Source organism: Globicephala melas, chromosome 2 (assembly GCF_963455315.2).
Source record: "Globicephala melas chromosome 2, mGloMel1.2, whole genome shotgun sequence".
In the NCBI taxonomy this organism is placed as follows: domain Eukaryota; kingdom Metazoa; phylum Chordata; class Mammalia; order Artiodactyla; family Delphinidae; genus Globicephala; species Globicephala melas.
In genome coordinates, this window is record NC_083315.2 from 19,579,984 (window position 1) to 19,600,430 (window position 20,447).

At 43.7% G+C, this 20,447-nt stretch overlaps 1 protein-coding gene and 1 non-coding gene across 6 annotated transcripts in view; both read right to left on the reverse strand.

The window, feature by feature from the left end:
* The window catches only part of CAMK1D (calcium/calmodulin dependent protein kinase ID), a 415,209-nt gene that overhangs the window by 321,703 nt on the left and 73,059 nt on the right, over window positions 1–20,447 (reverse strand). The window contains exon 1 of one of the 5 annotated variants that reach the window (XM_060293259.1): window positions 7,159–7,400. The exons of the other annotated variants lie outside the window; for them this stretch is intronic. Within the exon in view, the coding sequence (XP_060149242.1) occupies window positions 7,159–7,400 (242 nt within the window). Of the gene's footprint in view, window positions 1–7,158; window positions 7,401–20,447 lie in introns of those variants that run through there. 5 annotated transcript variants of the gene reach the window in all.
* LOC115842346 (U6atac minor spliceosomal RNA) lies at window positions 8,029–8,159 on the reverse strand. The gene has a single exon (XR_004035225.1). It is a non-coding gene; the product is annotated as a U6atac minor spliceosomal RNA (small nuclear RNA).

A 20,447-nucleotide genomic window follows, 5' to 3' on the forward strand; every position in this document is an offset into this window, starting at 1 on the left:
ATCACACACACCACACACATATACATACACACACATACACACACGTGCATACACACCACACACTCGTACATACATACACACGTGCACACACATACACTACACACATACTCGTACATACATCACACCACATGCATGCACATACATACACACGTGCATACACCCACACCACACACATACATACACCACACACTCGTACACACATCACACCACATACATACACACACATACACACGTGCATACACACCACACACACATATACACACATGCATAAACACACACCACACACATACTCATACATACACCCACCCCACATACATATACATATACACATATGGGGGCCCTGTTCAGTACAGAGGTGGCAGTGCACTGGGCCATGACGCTCACTTCAAACCAAGACTGGGTTTCTTGGGATTCAAAAGGCATATATAGTATTTTAGGGGAGATTTATATGAGGATGCCCAGATATTTCATTTAATGAGAAAGGGAAGAAACAACATACAATATGAAAGTAATTGTGTTAACTATTTATGCATAGAAAAAGCCTGGAAAATACCTTAAAAATTTAACAGTGGTTATTTTTGAGTGGCAGGATTAGAGCTGATTTTTACATTCTTCTTCACGTCTTTATATATTATACAAAATATGGGGAGCACTTTCCTTAATTGACAAAACCAAGCTTAGACATACTATACAGAAAGCCAAGGTTTTCAAAGCATCAGAGAAAACCATTATGAAATCTGGGAGGCAAACACTGCCATCGAGGCTAGTTGTGTTTCTGGAATAATGGGCATTTTGACACAATCTGAAAAACCTAACGATCTGGTTGCTTACTAATATGTGAACATTTGGAACCACTGAGACATATCTTTGAATACAAAGGAAAATCTAAAGCAATCAAGCAGGAATTCACCATCCTTTTTCTGATTTTCATCCATTTACTTAAATATCAGAATATGCCCGTAAGAAAATGTTCAATACTTAAGAAGAAGAACCTAATAAACCAAAAAAAGTGAGGAAAGAGAAAAAAATCTGCCAGGAATAACAAAGTTCAGCGAGAACTGATTATGTCAAGGCTTCAAAGAATAATTTAACACGCGCACTTTCCAAATCCCTTGAAAGGGTCACTTCAATGAAATTGTTCCCCAAGTAAAATACAACATTAGTTTCTCCAGAAGCTGCAAATTTGGAAACCAGATTCTTAAAAACGTACTAAATGATATTATACTATATTTTCAAAAGCATATTATCATATTAGCTTTTCCTGGGAAAAAAAGTTCTCAGCGTTCCCACATAGTAAGCTGTTGTTTACGCAGTTATTTAAGAAGTAGTAATTCCTGTGAAAGGCGTGTCTTTTATTTTCCAAATCTATAGCAGAGGATGGCAAATCAAATAAGGGAATATTATACAAATGTCGCCTCCCTTAATTACTGCAGGCTGTCCACACACCCCAGAGGGAAAGCCTACCTTAGAGGCAAGAGTTAATTCCATGAGTTAGTTACTTGGACAGTCCGAAATGCAGACATTTACAGGTCTACATATGCAAAGGATGGGGGAGGGTGGAACCTCGATCTTCTAACCTAGAACACTGAATTTAATTCTGGAGTATAAAAATGCTGAGAGTTTTTTTCTCTCCCTAAATAGAAACAAGACCACCTTCCCACTTCAGAGAAGCCCCCTTAAGCTCAGGGGGGCCATGACATCCAGGGTCCCAGGAACAGAGCCAGCTCTTTGCCCTACACTACACCACTACCCTCCTCTTCTCTTCCCGTTTCCTCTGTGTCGGGGAGCTACAGGTCTCCCTCTGTGGAGATGCTGACTTCATTTCCATTAGCCTTAATGATCCACCTTTCGGGGGCAGGATGCTGTGTGGGCTGCTGAGGGCAGATGAGACTTGGGAAGAGACTGCTAAGTAATGCCTAAAAAGAGGCGCTACCAGCCCTCCAATACCTAATTATTTGCTTGCCTGAATTCAATAAGAAAAACAACCCCATGAAAGGAAAGGATGACAAAGACAGAGGCTCACTCTTCTCAAACCTTCAGGAAACTCTGGTTCCAAAGGGGGAGGGTGTGGTCTGGGATTTGGGTGCAGACCAGACTTGGAGCTCCCGTACCATCACACATGATCCTGCCACGTGGACTGGAGGCTGGATGGAAAGGGGGGTCCGGGTGGCAGGGGTGCCCACCAGGGGGACAGCTCATCCCTGGACAATGCTCCCTCCTTGCCTTTGGGCTGCCAGACAGACTTTTTCTGTTCTCAAGTCCTACACACGCCCTGGGAAAACCTCTCCTCATCGACTGGGGACTCCCCCAGCCCAGTCATCCTACCCTCAGCTGTCCTCCACATCTGGGAACCAGCCTCATCCCAACAGCTGTCTACAAAGTCTGGTTCCATCTTTGCCACGGTAGCCCACAGCCTGGCTTTTATTCTCCCCAATCATACGTCGCCACTTTAAAATCACTTGAAAAAAACACATTTGAATAAAATCAGCAGACCATCCAAATGACACGGATGTACTGTCAGCATGTCAGCATCCTGGTTGTGATGCTGGGCTACAGTGTTGTATGATGTTGCCATTGGGGAAACTGGACAAAGTACACACGAGCTTTCTACATATTATTCCTATAATATATTACATATGTATTATTCCTGTATTCATGTAAATCGACAATTACCTCAATTAAAATGTCCATTAAAGTAAACCCAAAGAACGTATTTTATAAGCTTCATGTGAATAGAGACCAACCAAGAGGTCATCCTACATGAGGATCAAGATGGTCATACAAACTGAGCCTGGCTGCTGTCCAGACTTCTGTCATTCAGCAAATACATATATCAGCCCTCAGTGTGCCGGTTACTATGCCAGGTGCTGTGACAGCTGCCTCACCTGATGTTCTCAGAAAATGAATAGTGATGAGAGAAAAATCACTGAGGAAGGCCTTGTGTGCCTGACAATTTCAATTTTTTAACGGGGGCGAAAATATTTAGACACCCATGAAATAACCACCCTATTTACGACCGGACATTGCTCCAGTAACAATTCATCATCTCCCACAGTTCCAGCTGTCCAGAAAACATGAGGGTGGATTCCCCACCACCAGCTCTGACTACTGACTACACGCTTAACCATGGCAGCATTCTTCATTCTTCTGCTCTTCACCTATTTAGGAGCAAGTTTCTCAAGGGACTGCGAGAGAGAACCTGGTACTTGGTTTGCTTCAAAATGAGTTCTCAAAGTCCTAACCAAAAATAAATTCAAAATGGATTAAAGACCTAAATGTAAGGCCAGACACTATCAAACTCTTAGAGGAAAACGGAGGCAGAATACTCTATGACATAAATCACAGCAAGATCCTTTCTGACTCCTAGAGAAATGGAAATAAAAACAAAAATAAACAAATGGGACCTAATGAAACTTCAAAGCTTTTGCACAGCAAACAAAACCATAAACAAGACGAAAAGACAACTCTCAGAATGGGAGAAAATATTTGCAAATGAAGCAACTGACGAAGGATTAATCTCCAAAATTTACAAGCAGCTCATGCAGCTCAATATCAAAAAAACAAACAACCCAATCCAAAAATGGGCACAAGACCTAAATAGACATTTCTCCAAAGAAGATATACAGATTGCCAACAACCACATGAAAGAATGCTCAACATCACTAATCATTAGAGAAATGCAAATCAAAACTACAATGAGATATCATCTCACACCGGTCAGAATGGCCATCATCAAAAAATCTAGAAACAATAAATGCTGGAGAGGGTGTGGAGAAAAGGGAACCTCCTACACTGTTGGTGGGAATGTAAATTGGTACAACCATTATGGAGAACAGTATAGAGGTTCCTTAAAAAACTAAAAATAGAACTACCATATGACCCAGCAATCCCACTACTGGGCATACACCCAGAGAAAACCATAATTCAAAAGGAGTCATGTACCACCATGTTCACTGCAGCTCTATTTACTATCGCCAGGACATGGAAGCAACCTAAGTGTCCCTCGACCGATGAATGGATAAAGAAGCTGTGGCACATATATACAATGGAATATTACTCAGCCATAAAAAGAAACAAAATGAGTTATTTGTAGTGAGGTGGATGGACCTAGAGTCTGTCATACAGAGTGAAGTAAGTCAGAAAGAGAAAAACAAATACTGTATGCTAATGCATATATATAGAATCTAAAAAAAAAAAAAAAAGGTTCTGATGAACCTAGTGGCAGGACAGGAATAAAGACGAAGATGTAGAGAACGGACTTGAGGACACAGCAGGAGGGGGAAGGTAAGCTGGGACAAAGCAAGAGAGTAGCATCGACATATATACACTACCAAATGTAAAACAGATAGCTAGTGGGAAGCAGCTGCATAGCACAGGGAGATCAGCTCGGTGCTTTGTGACCACCTAGAGGAGTGGGATAGGGAGGGTGGGAGGGAGGTGCAAGAGGGAGGGGATATGGAGATATATGTATATATATAGCTGATTCATCTTGTTATACAGCAGAAACTAACACAACATTGTGTACGCCTAGAGCCCGTGCTCCGCAACAAAAGAAGCCACCACAATGAGAAACCCACGCACCGCAACTAGAGAAAACCCCTCCGCAGCAACGAAGACCCAATGCAGCCAAAAATAAATAAAATTAAAAAGAAAAAAAGACATATGACAAAACGCACTTGGAGTGAATATACTGACCACTCCTTTCTGCCTTGTCTGACATTAGCCATTAACACTAAACTTCTCAAATTATAGTATGGGTGCCAGGGGGGTGGGTGAGCCGCAAGATTACAATGACACATCTTCCGGATGCACCAGTGTCCTCAAGGAGAGTCCGTGAACCATCCAGAGATGCCTGAGTTCTTGTGTTTACTACTCTCTACACTGGAGAGTCCTCAGGGGAAAGGCTGAAGAGCACTTCTGAGGGTGAAGGAAAATGCCAATTTATGGAGCACCCATCTGCCAAGGCCTGTGCCAGGTGTCTGCACACCATCACTTTGGTTAATTTCTTACTTAGTCATTCAACAATCATGGGAAGAAGAGGGAAGAACAGTCACAGACTTATTACTGTTTTGAGATACATTTTAACTGGGTTTTCAGAACCCAGCTCAGCATTTATATCACATCTTTGAGTCTCAGGCCCTAGGTGAGAAAAAAGCACCAGGAACTTGGTAGTGAAAACACACCAGCGGCAACCGCAGACATGAGAAAATTGGTTGACACAGATACAGATGTGCTGGAGGGGTATGAATTCTCGTGGTTTACTTAAAAAGGTCAACTTTTGAATATAAACAAATGATCAAATTTACTAACAAACACTCATAAACACCAATACATGATACATTTATAAATATATATACATACTTTTTTAACTCTTAGAGTTTAATTTCATTCCCTAACCCAGCTAGTCAGGAAATAAGTTTGCTCCCAACACGAATTCCAGCCACTGTCTGCTCGACGGAATGTTGCCAGAGATGCACCTTCTCTAGCATAATGCTCCTTTCTTCTTCCCAGTCCACTCAGAATGGTCCTGTCCATGCTACTGTTAAGTGCTGTCCTCTGAATTATTCTCATCAACACGATAAGACCCTCTTACCTTAACTGGTTAAAAATAAAAGCTTCCTGAATCAAATCAGTCCACTGAGCCTGTTTCGTCTGTCCTTGGATCCCTCTCCTTTCTAATAACACATAGGACAAAGAAATCTCAGTGAGTGAGCGCCAATGAAATATACAAACGTCAACTCTATTTTTGTTGTCCTTGTTCCTACTGTCATTTTACACCCATCGTGCCGGGCTGCCCTGAGACGCTCACAAATATGGTCAAATGCTTATCAGCAGTTAAAAAAAAACTCTTAACAGGCCAGAAATACAAACTGAACATTCAGGAAAACATGCCCATAAAAGAATCATTTATTTTTCATGAAATTAACAGAACTGGGGTTTTGGCAAACCCCTAAAACCACTGTGAACACACACACGTCTTCTTTCGTTGACTCACACAGGAGCTAAGGCCCTTGCTGTGTGCAGAAGATGCAAGAGGTGTTGGATGGGAACATTCAGGGTAAGTGGATAGCAGAGCATAGCGTCTACTGTGTACTTAGGAGACAGAGATGCTCCCAGGAGAACAGTCTTCAGGTTCTGTGACAAGCAACAAACTTCTGGCTCCAAAGATGTTTTGGCAAAACAACACCGTCTCCACCCGGGGCTGCTCATCTGCTATTAGGACCATGTATCGACTACCATCATAGGGGAAGAATGCCTAAAGCTAATTGTGAAAGATTTCCACTGCTTCGGGTTACGTTTACTTTAAAGACGTCTCTCACTGAACTGCTGCCCCAAAGAGCAAAAGGCAGAGAATCAGCCCACCTTTGCTGAATTTCCCCATTGCCCTATCTCACCTTTGCATCCTTGTCTTTCTTATTTCCTCTTTGGAAGCTGAATTCAGTAGTCACAGATGTAGAAAACAAACCTATGGTTAACCAAGGGGGAGAGGGAGGAGGAGGGATAAATTGGGAGATGGCGATTGACATATCCACACTACTATATATAGAATAGATACCTAATAAGAACCTACTGTATAGTACAGGGGACTCTACTCAATACTCTGTAATGACCTATATGGAAAAAGATCTAAAAAAGAGTGGATGTATGTATTATACGTGTAACTGATTCACTTTGCTGTACACCTGAAACTAACACAGCATTGTAAATCAACTATACTCCAATAAAAATTTAAACAAACAAACAAACAAAACCTTGTTAAATGGGTGAAACCTCTTCTCCAGACCAAGGGATTGAAAACCAGAGGAGAAGCCAAATCATATAGATAACATTATCCCCACTACAGCCCCACTGCTGTGAAAACAAACCAGAACGGTCAAATCAACTTTTTATTTATTCCACTAACTTCGAGTCTCCTGCCAACACAGCAGTAGACTGGGGTACAGTGACTGCTCTAATGTGTTTATGTTTGAAACTTAAGTGATACTGACCTTACGGTAAAATGAAATCCTGACTGCTATAGCAAAAGACTAAAAGTGAGAATCGACCCCACTGTATTACCCCATCTGTAAGAATATTGTTCACAAAGGCACCACAAAGACGTAGGGATGTAGATCAGCAATGACCCTCCCTTCTGACCTCCGCACGGACCCCTTTTACCTCCTTCCCTGGACCCCAGCAGTAGCAGGCTTCTCTCCCTCGCTCATCACCTGCTTGTTGTCTGCCTGCTCCTTCAACAACGCCAGCCTTATGAAAGCCTGGACCGTAAGGCGCCTGCTGACAGCGCCTAAAATAGCGCCTGGCACGTTGGATTGGCAGATTGGCTCAACAAGCACTGAATGCACTGCCTTAGCTTCTGAGAAATGAAACGGAGCCCATGGCCTCATCTTTTCATGATGCATTCAACCAGCTTCACGCCACCTACTCTTGGTCTGGTTCAGTGTCAAAGGGCAATGCCCAGACAGATTCACTTCCGCTGGTTGGTTGTTTTCTACATCATTCAAAAAGTCAACACGATATAAAAAGATACGCGCAGGAGCTGTTCCTGTATCTATTCCCGATCGCTCCGTTCCCCTCTGCCTGCTCCAGATACACATTTGTATTAGTTTCCTGTTTACCCATCCAGCATTTCTTTATGCAAATATTAGCAAATTCACCTCTTTATGTTCACAACCCAATCTTTCTTACATAAAGTTACCACACTGTCTACACTACTTTCCACCTGCTTCTTGTACTTGGCAATGTACCCGGACATCATCCTACATCAGAATGTAGATCTTCCTCGCTCCCTTTCAACAACTGCACAGCATTCTACTGTACACATACACCATCCCTCAACTGCTCCCTGATGACTGATGGACACTGGGTGGCTTCTGATGTTTTGGTGTTACACGCAAAGTTTCAGTGATAACCGTGTACACATGTCATTTCATTACATGAGCAGGTGTATGTATAGGGGAAGATTCCCAGGCCAGGACTGCATATCTTTAATACTGATTCACACTGCCAGATTCCCCTCCTGTAGGTTGTTAAAAGATATTGTTAGGTGGCTATAAAGAGGTGGTGATGCCTTAAAAGTATGTGTGCAGCGTCGGTCACTAGAATTTTTCCCATTCTTGTCAAGGGGAATGCTAACCTAATTCTTCACTTTCATTAAACCCAGGCTCTTTTAAAATTTAAATCAATGCAGCATCCCCTGATGGTGGTCGGTTCAGTTTTCCTATTCTACTTCTACCCATCAATTCTCTAGGCTAACAGATTTTCCCTCTAGCAACTTATTAGAGGAAAACAGGCTTTCTAAAAAAGCCTAGTTAATATGGGGGGGAATTAAATTTTTATAAGCGTATTCAGGGGTTCTCAATTAGCAGCAAATTTTTTTCTTCATCACAATATCCAAAATGACATGGAAAGAAAAACATAAATGAATATTTAAAATCTTTATTCATTCCAATTCAGGGGACTCCCCTCAAAACTAGTTTATATTCTCAGAGTTTTTAGTAATTCATGACTCTTTTTCACAGTGAGAACCTAAAATTAGAAAATGATGGCTATTTGCAGAATTAATGAAAAGGTCCTTTTCCCACTCCTTTTTGGTTTTTTTTGGTTTTTTCTTTTGCGGTACGCGGGCCTCTCACTGTTGTGGCCTCTCCCGTTGCGGAGCACAGGCTCTGGACGCGCAGGCTCAGCAGCCATGGCTCACGGGCCCAGCCGCTCCGCGGCATGTGGGATCTTCCCAGACCGGGGCACGAACCCGCGTCCCCTGCATTGGCAGGCGGACTCTCAACCACTGCGCCACCACAGAAGCCCTCCCACTCCTTTTAGAGACAGCATGAGGAAACAACATACTTTTACATGAGAATCTCGGCTTTCAGGAAACTGATCCTCTAGCTTAGGATATTCATCATAGTCAAGGAGCACAACAGCAATAATCTGCTTTCGTACCAGCACAGTTTGCTAAATACAAGTATACTAGACTAAATTCGTTCCTTTGTTTGATATACGGTTGACCCTTGAACAACGTGGCAGCTGGGGTACCAGTCCTCCCGGAAGTTGAAAGTCCAAGTATAATTTAGAGTGGCTCTTCCATATCCAGAGTTCTCCATCCCAAGGATCAACCATCCACAGATCAAACAACTGCAGATGACGTAGTACTATAGTATTTACTATTGAAAAAAAATCTGCGTAGGAGTGGACCCGCGTGGCACAAACCCATGTTGTTCAAGGGTCAACTGTACTTTTGCACCATGCCGTCAACACACTTTAAAACCATTTGGCGTGGACAGTACGATATCCTTTCCTGTGCTAGTGACTGTGAACTTCAATTCCGGGGACAGTTTGTTAACCTTAATCAGTAACTCATACTCCATCCACCAAAGACATGCACAAGAGTATTTTTAGCTGCTGTATTCATACTAGCCCCAAACTGGAAACAAACAAATGTCCATCAAGTGTAGAATGTGTATCTAGATTTCATACAACCGAACACTACACAGCGACGGGTTAAAATGAACAATTTATATACATAACAACATGAATGAATCCACAAAATGTAAGTATGATTCCCTTCACGTGGAATTTAAATCAGGCAAAACTGCTTTATGATGACAGAGGTCAGAATGATTGCCCTTGGGGAGGGGGACGTTGTTCCAACTGGGAAAAAGGGACCGGGGACCTTCTAGGGTGATGCAAATGTTCTACATCTTGATCTAGGTGGTCATTACATGGGTTAAAATTTTTGAGGTTTGTGAACTTTACTCTATGTAAATTATACCTGAGCTGGTCAGCTAGCATCCTAACCAAGAAGTCCTTACTCGGGCTTCCCTGGTGGTGCAGTGGTTGAGAGTCCGCCTGCTGATGCAGGGGACACGGGTTCGTGCCCCGGTCTGGGAAGATCCCACATGCTGCGGAGGCCCGTGAGCTATGCGGCCAAAATAAATAAATAAATGCTCTTTTTAAAAAAAAAAAAAAAAAAGGTTTATCTATTCTAGGAGTGCCTGTCATAGGAATGACAATATTTACTGAAGGATACTCTTATCAGAACTTACCTCTCTCACCCCCTCTAAATCAATTAGTCGCTGAGGCTAAGACAGAGGGAAGAACCCAGGAGGCACCCATGATGCTGGGGAACACCCAGCCCCGCAAGGGGAAGGTCAGGGTAAAGGGGGAGGAGTCATCCCACAGCCCTGATGGCCCTTTCCCAGCAGTGCCCCCCACTGCGTCCCTTCCCTCCTCCTCCCCCCGTGCCAGGCTGGCCCAGAGGAGCAGAAGGGGTGAAGCCCCCTCTCCCTCCCGACTCCTGGGAACCTGCTGGAAGCCCACCTACTGCTTCTCTCCCCTAAACCAGCGTGGCCTGAGTCAGAGGTTCAGAATGAGGAAGCCCTTTATTACCACATACTACAGCCCTCAATTAGCTTTTCTCAGGAATAAAGTTAATATCTTGGTCTCCGTCTATCTGAACCCTCAGCCCAACTTCTCAACTGGTTCACAGCTCAGGTGGGAAAGGCTGTGTTGTTAATGGGCCCCCACGCTTCACACACAGCCCCCAGGGGCCTGAGGCAGGAGTGGTGAGAAGGCAAAGAAGCTGGGAAGAGGCTTTACCAGGGCCCCTGCATGACGCAGAGAACGCGCCCATCACAGGGGCCTCTGGGGATGGAGCACCTGATATCCACCCATAGGCGGTCCCTGCATGACCTTTTCATTCTTTTGTTCTGGAACAATAGGAATTTCCTAGATAGGTAACCTGAGAGACCCAGCATTTAGTCTCCTTGAATAAAACACTAGAGTCTCAAGTAACAAAATGAAATCAGGGAAGGGCTTCCCTGGTGGCGCAGTGGTTGAGAGTCCGCCTGCCAATGCAGGGGACATGGGTTCGTGCCCCGGTCCGGGAAGATCCCACATGCCGCGGAGCGGCTGGGCCCGTGAGCCATGGCTGCTGAGCCTGCGTGTCCGGAGGCTGTGCTCCACAACGGGAGAGGTCACGACAGTGAGAGGCCCGCAAAAGAGTGTACCGCAAAAATAAATAAATAAATAAAATGAAATCAGGGGAGAGGGATAAATTAGGAGTTTGGGATTAAGAGATACACACTACTATATATAAAATACATAAACAACAAGGACCCACTGTATAGCACAAGGAATTATATTCAATACCTTGTGATAACCTATAATGGAAAAGAATCTGAAAAAGTACGTGTGTGTGTGTGTGTGTGTGTGTGTGTGTGTGTGTGTGTGTGTGTGTGTGTAATGTATCGCTTTGCTGTACACCTGAAACTAACACAACATTGTAAATCAACTATACTTCAATTTAAAAAAAAAAAAAAACACGAAATCAAAAAGACTCTCAAAGTCCTCAGCTAGCTCTAAATGGCATTATGAACATTTACGGAACACACAAAATGCAAGCTTAAACCCAAACCTGCTGGGTTTAAAATGAATTGACTGCCTCTTTCTCTCTGGCAAGTGTACAATTTTTCTAACCAGTGTCAACGCTCAGTCTGCCCAACCTACAGGTTGACCTACAGGTCAAGGCCAGTGTGAGGTGACCCCAAACTGCCTCAACTGATCCCGTAAACCAAATCATTTCCAAATTTCCATCTCATCCTGCTGTAGAGCCACAGTTTATGTCTATAAACTTTGAATCCTCCTCCTCCAAGAAGGAGAGAGAAATGAACAAAATCAGAGCAGCTCCCTAAAGGTATTAAACATAAAGCAATGCGCCTTAGAGATCATTCAGTTAGTCCTTCTCCCTCGTTCCTTGTATGAAGCAACTGTAGTGACATAAAGTAAATTCAGTATATGACCTGACCACACATGGGGAAACCAAACAGGAACTGGTATTAGAGGATATTAAAAAATTATTAATTGTGTTAGTTGTGATCATGTTATTTTAGTTTTATGGGGAAACTTCCTTCCTTCCTTCTTCCCTCCCTCCTTTCCTGCCTTCCTTCCTTCTTTCCTCCCTCCCTCCCTTGCTTCTTTCCTTTCTTCGCAGGATGGGATTAATACTTAATCCACACTAAGTATTATTAGGGGTGGAATGTCAAGATACTTATTTTTGAAGTTGAGAGGTAACTGACATATAACATTGTGTAAATTTACGGTGTACAACATGTTGCTTTATGTTGCTTTGATACACTTACATACTGCAGTACGATTACACTGCAGTGTTAGCTAACACCTCCACTGCCTCACATAATTACCATTTCTTTCTTGTGGCGAGAACATTTACCATCTAGTCTCTTAGCAACTTTCAAGTACATAGTAGAGTATGTTAGCTAGAGTCACCATGCTGTGCATTAGATCCCCAGAACTTATTCATCTTCTAACTGCAAGTCTGTACCCTTTGATCAACATCTCCCCAACTTCCCCACCCCCCAGCCCCTGGTAACCACCTTTCTACTCTCTGCTTCTACAAGTTCAGCTTTTTTACATTTCACATATAAGTGATATCATACAGTATTTGTCTTTGTCTACCTGACTTATCTCTAGGTCCATCCATGTTTTTGCAAATGGTAGGATTTCCTTTTTTCTCATGGCTGAATAATACTCCATTTTATCAATACCGTATCTTCTTTATCCATTCATACGGTAATGGACACTTAGCTTGTCTCCATGTCTTGGTTATTGTGATTAATGCTGCAATAAGATATCTTCAATTTACTTTAAAATATGTTAGCATTTTTTACAAATGGAGCGAGTTAAATAAGCGATTGAATGAATAGCTGTCTGACCCAAGGGACACACACCTGGTTAGTGGAGGAGCTGGGTAATAGCCAAGCATCCTTCCTCTATTGGTTTACAAGGGAACCGTTACAGTGTTTTATACTCTCAACACCAGAGCAGCTACTCAAGGTGACCGCAGCCTTTCAGAGGCCCATTTGGGCTCCACCCACTCAGCTTTGGAAGGGCCCTGCACCGTCCAAATTAGTGTGGCAAACTGGGCTTGGATGAAAAGAGTAAGCTGCTAGATTGGGCTTCTTCTCAGATCCAAATGACCAAGGCATGGCCAAACAGTCATTGAACACTGGCCTGAGGAGACATCTGTTCCAAGTTTCTACAACCATATCAGTGTACCAAGAAACTAGAATCTCTCATCATGTAATAACATGACCTAACAGCATTAGGGTGTATTCATACAGTAATAACCAGGAACTGCTTACTATGTACCAGGGACTACTCTAAGGGTTTGACAAGAACGATCTCAGTTAATCACTGCAATACCCAAAGAGGCTGTTGTCTCCATCATACAGAGGAAGGAACCAGAGCACAGAGCGTTTGAGAAAGTTACCACGACCACAGAGCCCTAAGGGTCAGCATCACCCTTTAGGATGACTCTGCCGTACGTTCTCCTTGTGCCACACTCCACTTCCACATAGTCACAGCCGATGTTTTTCTCTGGGAGAAATGGTCCAGGGATACTTCTCATTTCTGTCCTTAAAAACAGTACAAAAGAATGAAAACAAAAGGTAAAAGAGAAAAAACAGAATCCGCCCCACAGGCCCAAACAAGATGTCCGATGTCAGAAAAATCTTTCACTTTGTTTTTCTCATGAAAAATTCAAACCTTCAAGTGCCCGCCTAACTCTCTTCTCCAAACAAATCTGGACTAGAAAGGCAGGCAGCTCTGTGATTTCCCCTCTAGAGAACTATCTGAAGGCTCCCCACTGGACAGCAGAGACCCAGGCTGCCCACTGAGCCTCTCATCCCGATGTGATGGGCAGCTGCCAGTCATTCCCTTCAAGGGCTCTGAGTGAGTTTCTGCAGAAAAGTCTTCACACACATGCACAGCAAAGAAAGGAGGATGCAGTCAACCTTCCAATACCTTCTCTAATGCTTCCAGTACTGACAATGACTTTGAATGAACCTTTACAGTTAAATTACATCATTAATGTTGTGTCTTCAAAGCTAAAATGAGATACAAGACTAAAAAAATCAATTTGAAACAACTGATCCTAGAAAAAGTGAGGTGTCTTAGGATGAAATGGGGATACTGCCTGTTGGAATGGTCCCATTCCAGAGCCCTTTCTCTCCATTAATCCAACAGGAATCAGTTAAGGGTGTCGGGTGTAATCTTAGAAGTCGTCACAGAATTCTCAAAGGATGTCTTCAATTCTTTGAGGATTCTCAAAGAATTCTCAAAATACAGCACATGTAGCATCTGAAAGCACGGAGGGGAGGGTAGACTAAAAACCAGATCAACAAGAACCAAGAGTTCTAACTCCAAAGGGTTCAGTAATTATTGGCATGAACGTTTCTGCAACGGGCCTTGATCACAAAAAGAAAAAGGATTTTTATCTTGGCTACTTTCCCTATTTGAAAAACCTGAGTTTCCTCAAAAATTAGTAGGCTGAATGAGGAAGGTAATAATTAAGGCACAGAGGCCATATTTCCTATCTGCCATGGAAAGGAACAGCGGTATCTACAAATAACAAGAGCCTCTCACACGAAACAGCTTCCTTTCACTAGCTGGGAACTTCTCGTTCCTTCCCCAAATTCATCATTGTGAAAATTAGTATTTGACATTCACCAAATGCCAACAGCAGGCCTCTATCTGCTATTATGACTACATCATTTGTTCACCTCTGAGCTGACTTCCAAAACATGGTTAACTTCGGCCCAGAAAACAACCGTCAGGCAAGAAGATAAGGAAGGCAATTGGAAGTTATACTAACAATAAAAATAAATTAGATATAATTTTCAGCCGTTGTCAAGGGCATGCTTTATGGTTTTTACATTAAAAAGACTGGGGACTCTTTTTCTTTTTTCTTTTTTCTTTTTATGACTTCAGACAGTGCAGATGTGACGGTTATAATGGCTAAAGGCTAATCAGGAAAAGACCTTGGGATAGTCTCCTGTCTAAAAATGTGTGTTGACATGACTAAGCAATGAAACTTTGAAAACCCAAAGGCAAGTCTGTCTATTCTGCAGCCCAGTCGTGTGTCTTCCCTTTTCTCACCCATATTTTGGTGCTAAGTATCTCACAGTTGGGAATGGCAAGGCCAACATGGAAGCCAGCCAAATAACAAGAGACAGAAGGCCTAGGCCTGTCTTTCACCCCAAAGAAGCTACGACAAAAATGGCAGAACCAGGGGCTTCCCTGGTGGTGCAGTGGTTGGGAGTCCGCCTGCCGATGCAGGGGACACAGGTTCGTGCCCAGGTCCGGGAGGATCCCACGTGCCGCGGAGCGGCTGGGCCCGTGAGCCACGGCCGCTGAGCCTGCGCGTCCGGAGCCTGTGCTCCACAACGGGAGAGGCCACAACAGTGAAAGGCCCGCGTACCGCAAAAAAAAAAAAAAAAAGGCAGAACCAAAGCTAATTCTAACTAAACTCTAGCCGTGCAGTATTTAAACCAGTTCCAAGGTGGTTTCATTTCAGAACTCTCACATTAACTCAACGAGCATATTCTCTTCCTCAAAGTCGAAGAGACCAGGGAAACGGAGATTTCCACGGTCCTTCTCATGCCTGACTATATAAGCACAACCCATGGTTCATGCCTCCAGGAAGGCAATTACAATATTATATTGTAACCACTAATTTCTCTGCTTGTCTGTCCCTTCCCCTCCATGACAGGGCCCTCAAAACGCCAGCACACCATGTATTCATCTGTTTGACAGCAGCGCCTGGCTCTGACTGGACATCTGTCATCTCTGTTCCATAAATACTGAATAAATCTTTATAAACACAGAATCTCTGAGAAGACTTTCTGCTCAAAAATATCCTTCCAACTCAAGCCAGAATTTCACTATTAAAGGTTAATCTCTTTGGCTCTGTCTTCCAGAGTTTTTAAAGTAGATCTCTGTGAAGGGTGTCACTGTCTTCTCATCTGCTGTGAGCTAATATATAAAGGGAATAAAAGAAAATGGCTCAAAGGGAAAGATTAAAGAGGAGAGAAACAGTGAGGAAGGGGTGGTGGAAGGAGTGAAGGAAATGAGAAGAAAAGATAAGGTGGGAAGGAGGCAAAGACACAGCCGCCTTCTTCAGTTCTGCCTGGAATCCATCATCACAGCCTCCTTTCCTGGAATAACTGTGGACGTTCCTGGGTGTACTCACTCCTATTGTGCCTCTTCTTACAAACGAAATGGAGGAAACAGGTTTTCACGGTCCCCAAAATGCTCAACAGTGGTTGCAAGTTTCTTTTTGATTTTTTTCTCCTTTTTAGAAAAGAAAGCAAAACAAAAGGAGAGAACACTCCACACACCACCTTTCACGACCTCAAAGAGCAACATCATTAGACTCTGGACGTGAAAACTCTGCCTGCAGGTCAATGTTCAAGGTTTGGGGTGACAACTAAAAACAGTGACCAGGAAAGGAAGGGCTTTGCAGATCCAACTGAAATAAAACATTAGGAGACTGAAGTTCCGCTTCTGTATAACGTTTACAAGAAATCAAAGTTTTAAGAAAAGCAAATTACTAGGAAAGACTACTTTAATAACTCCTTGAGCATATGGTTTAAATTTTATGGAGTTTTTGGTCCATTCTAATTCACTAATAACACCTGGAGAATTATTTCTGCTGCGTTTTTATGCCGTCAAAGAGACTGTCTTTTATAACTTTAAATGCAAATTGCAAATTTACATTTTTTCACCTTTCTGTGCAAGAAAATTCAATTTATACAATTTCCAATCTATTCTACGTTCTAGAGATTTTACTGAATCTGACGATTAGCAAGTGCTTCTCGGGTTATTTGAGGGTTTTAGTTTCCATCTTTGAGTACAGCGTAGAATAAAGAAAAGTAAGCTTAGATGAGAGAGGGGAAAAATAGAGTTTGCCATTTGTCACATCAAATTAAACAAACCAAAACAAACAAACCGATGTATATCTATATATCCAAAAGGACTAAAATACAACAAGAGTATCAGGAGGGAAAAAGGGGGAACAGCTCTACTCTTTCATAATTACTACATATTTTAAAAGAGACTTTTATGAGGAGTTACAAGGAGTAAACAAACCCCAGGCCAGGGAAGCCCCATCTCTGCCTTTCATCGGATTTAAAGAGAAGTTCCTGCTATAAAGTAAGACACGTCAGAACACTAAATTCTTCTCCATTTTGTTTAGACAAACAAAATCTCCTCAGCCTGCCTGGTACCAAAGATACAGCAGGAGAAAAGAAGGAATTGCAGGCCCCTCTCAGGACTCGGGGACCGTCAGGTTCAAGTGCAAACCACTCAGAACACAGCTCTGCAGCTTGTTCATGCAACAGATGTTGACACCGACAATGCTAACAGAAGGAGGGAGGATGAACAGCAAGAGGAAAACTCCACAGCTGCCATCACAGCCGAACCCTCACATGCAGGCAAACAATACGATGCACATTTCAGGTGTATCAATTTCATCTCCACAGCTCACTGAATGGTGATAAAGCTTCCAGCAGATATAAAGGGATGTGCATTCACAAAATAATTGTAAAAACATGTGGCTCTTGCTGTCTGGCCTTCAGTGAATAAATGCACCCACATACGAGCACTTTCAATCCACGTGAAACCACAGCAAACAACCGTTCTGGTCTCTGAGACACACGCAGTCTTTTTACCCACAGAAAGCACCTGTCATATAACTTCAAAAATGAGTTGCAGAAAAGAAAAACGATTTTAGCCTGTGCGATACAGAACAGTAAATAGTCCTCTGACAGTCAGGCACTGGGCTTGGGATAACAGCTCCTGGGAGATGTAGACAAGGGTGCCTGACATCTGTTCTACCCAGACAACAGTCTCCCACCCACGAGGGCTGCATGACTCCGTTTTTAACAGCTGGGAGGGGAAGATGGGAAAGATTCCTGCACCAGAAGTCTGAGGTCTGGGGAAAATTCCAGGGAAAGCCAAAATCCGATGCAAGTATTATGTCTTTCTAAAAAAAAAAATGAAAGTAACATAGTGCTGTTTGAGGATACGGTTTATACTCGGTGTCCAAAGGCAAGTCTCTTTATTTTTGGTTGTCTACCTGAAGTCAAAACTATTAACTGTATGGCAGAATGGGGCAAGGCAGGAAGGAAAGAGGCAGGCTTCCTCTACGCTACGGAGAACAAACCCATCACATCTCTACCACGATACCTCAAACTTCAGAAGTTATGGCGAGAATTTTAAACCTCAAGGTTAGTAATCCCTAGCACGACTCCAAAAATGCAGACCCACTACCCCTGGTAAGAGATCAGCAGCAGTGGACAAATTTCCTTACAATATTTAAGTCCCAGACCAGTGAAATGAATAGAAAGGAGGTTCCAGCAAACAGGAAGGTGACAAGGCAAAGATGTGCCCAGGAAGCCCTACTGATAGAATAGCCTGGGCTTAGAAATAGGGTTTTCTTAGAAGCTGAACATGTCATTTAAGAAAGGAACGGAATTAATGTCCTGGGGAGTTAAGCCTTTTCATCCTTCCAATTCAGAGAGGACAGAAGCCAAATATATAATTCCATCAGGGCAGAGGACAAAGGAGGCCGTTACCTGATGTGAAGCAAAGGACCAGGGTTGGAGAAAAGAGGCCAAGAACTGCTCTGAATGAGGATTCTTCTCCAAGGCAGATCTGAGATCAGGGGTCCAAGGTGAAGAGGATGAGGACCAATGCGCAAGGTGCAGGGCAATGACTTCCGCTGCCGGAATCACTCTATAAGCCTAGCGGGGTATGCAGGAAGTGATCACAGCAGGCCTGATTTCTGTCCTTGGAAGGGGCTGCTTCCAAGGCTGGCCCTTGACGGGCACCTGAGAATTTGGATGTGCAAAGGGTTCCCACCATGCAAACTGCAGAGACTGGCTCCCTGTCCGACCCTGTTCATGTATCAGTGTGGTTCAGGCCTGAGTAAGACAAAAAGGTGAGGTAAGGGAGAATTTGCTCTCCACCTGATTACTAAGCTGGGACACTGGTGCTGGATGTCCCTGCCCTCAGACTGGGACGGACACCACTGGCTCTCCTGCTTCTCAGGCCTTCAGACTCGGACTGGAATCATACCACCACCTCTCCCGGGCCTCCAGCTGCTGACTGCAAATCATGGGACTTCTCAGCCTCCATAATGACATGAGCCAATTCCTATCTATCTAACTGTCTATCCACCTATCTGTCTATCTATCTATCTCCTTTTGGTTGTTTCTCTGCTGAACCCTGAATAATACAGGAATATTATTGAATAGGTTTGAGGCTATTGCAAGGAATTTTTTTACTTTTCAGTTATGGAAGGAGATTTGCTCATTTACGTCCTTAAATTTTTGGAATCATTAAGCAATAACCTGTTAGGTGCTATTATCCCTAAAGCCACCGGTTAATTCAGGGCTAGTCATGAAGGCTCCCAAGTAGTGGAAGAACAGCCTGGAATATAAAAGCCAGGACCCCAGCCTACTTCACAGCGCTGACTGGACCCAGCCCTGCTCCAGCCCCTGGTAACTACAGCAGTGGGCAGCTCCGGGGCACCCATCATCCGGCCTCAGTGCCAGGTCTTTCACACACATGATCACAAAACCGCAAACCTGAAGGACTCTCCCATTTTACAGATGGGATTCGGAAAGGCAGAGCAATGTGTCAGAAGTCACAAGTCAAGGTGTGTCTGGTTCCAAACCCCACACACTCTATATCATCGCTCCGTGGCCAACTACAATCTGAGAAACACTCCAACGGACTGGGTTTCGTTCAGAAGAAAAAAAATTTTAGGGCTGATTATTCAAGGTAAGACAACTACAGAAAAGCAAGAGAGCTTTTCCCTGTTGGCATAGACAAAAACACTCAGTATCACCCTAGGCCTTTGGAAGTACTGAGAGCACCCTGAGAAGAACATACCCAACCCAGGTGAGACGCCAAAGACTTAAGGAAAAGTCGCTGAAATTCAGGGCACCAGCTGCCCCTACGGTGGGCGCCCACATAAGCGTCTCATTCCACTCGAGCTGAGGATAAAACTGTACTACGCCTATGAACGTTTCCACGACGGGTGAAAGGTTTACGGTGAACATCTGCTTTCCTTCTGGGAGTCTGGAATTGGGGCACAGCCAGGCAGAGGTGCCTACGTGGTCAGCCCCAGTAAAAACCCGGGCTGCTGGGGTTTAATCTAGCTTCTCCAGGAGACGCCATCTCACACACAGGGTCACAACTTACTGCTGGGGAATTAAGCTCATCCTGTGTGGCTCCACAGGGGAAGGACCCTGGGAAGCTCGCGCCTGGTCTCCCTGGACTTCGCCCCACGTGCCTTTTCCTTTCACTGATTTTGCTCTGTATCCTCTCACTGTAATAAATCACAGTCATGAGTAAGACGATCCGCTGAGTCCTGTGAGTTCTCCTGGCAAATCATCAAACCGTGGTGGTCTTGGGGACCCTAACCCAGGGGGCTTCATACCTACCTTGTGAGCGACCCACTAAGCCGTGGTACCAGATACTCAAGATCCAACCCTTTGCCGTGTGGACCAGGAACGCATGTCTCCCGTCCCCCTGCACCAAGGAGGGATGATACTTCAAACTCAGAGGCACTCACAGATCCGCCC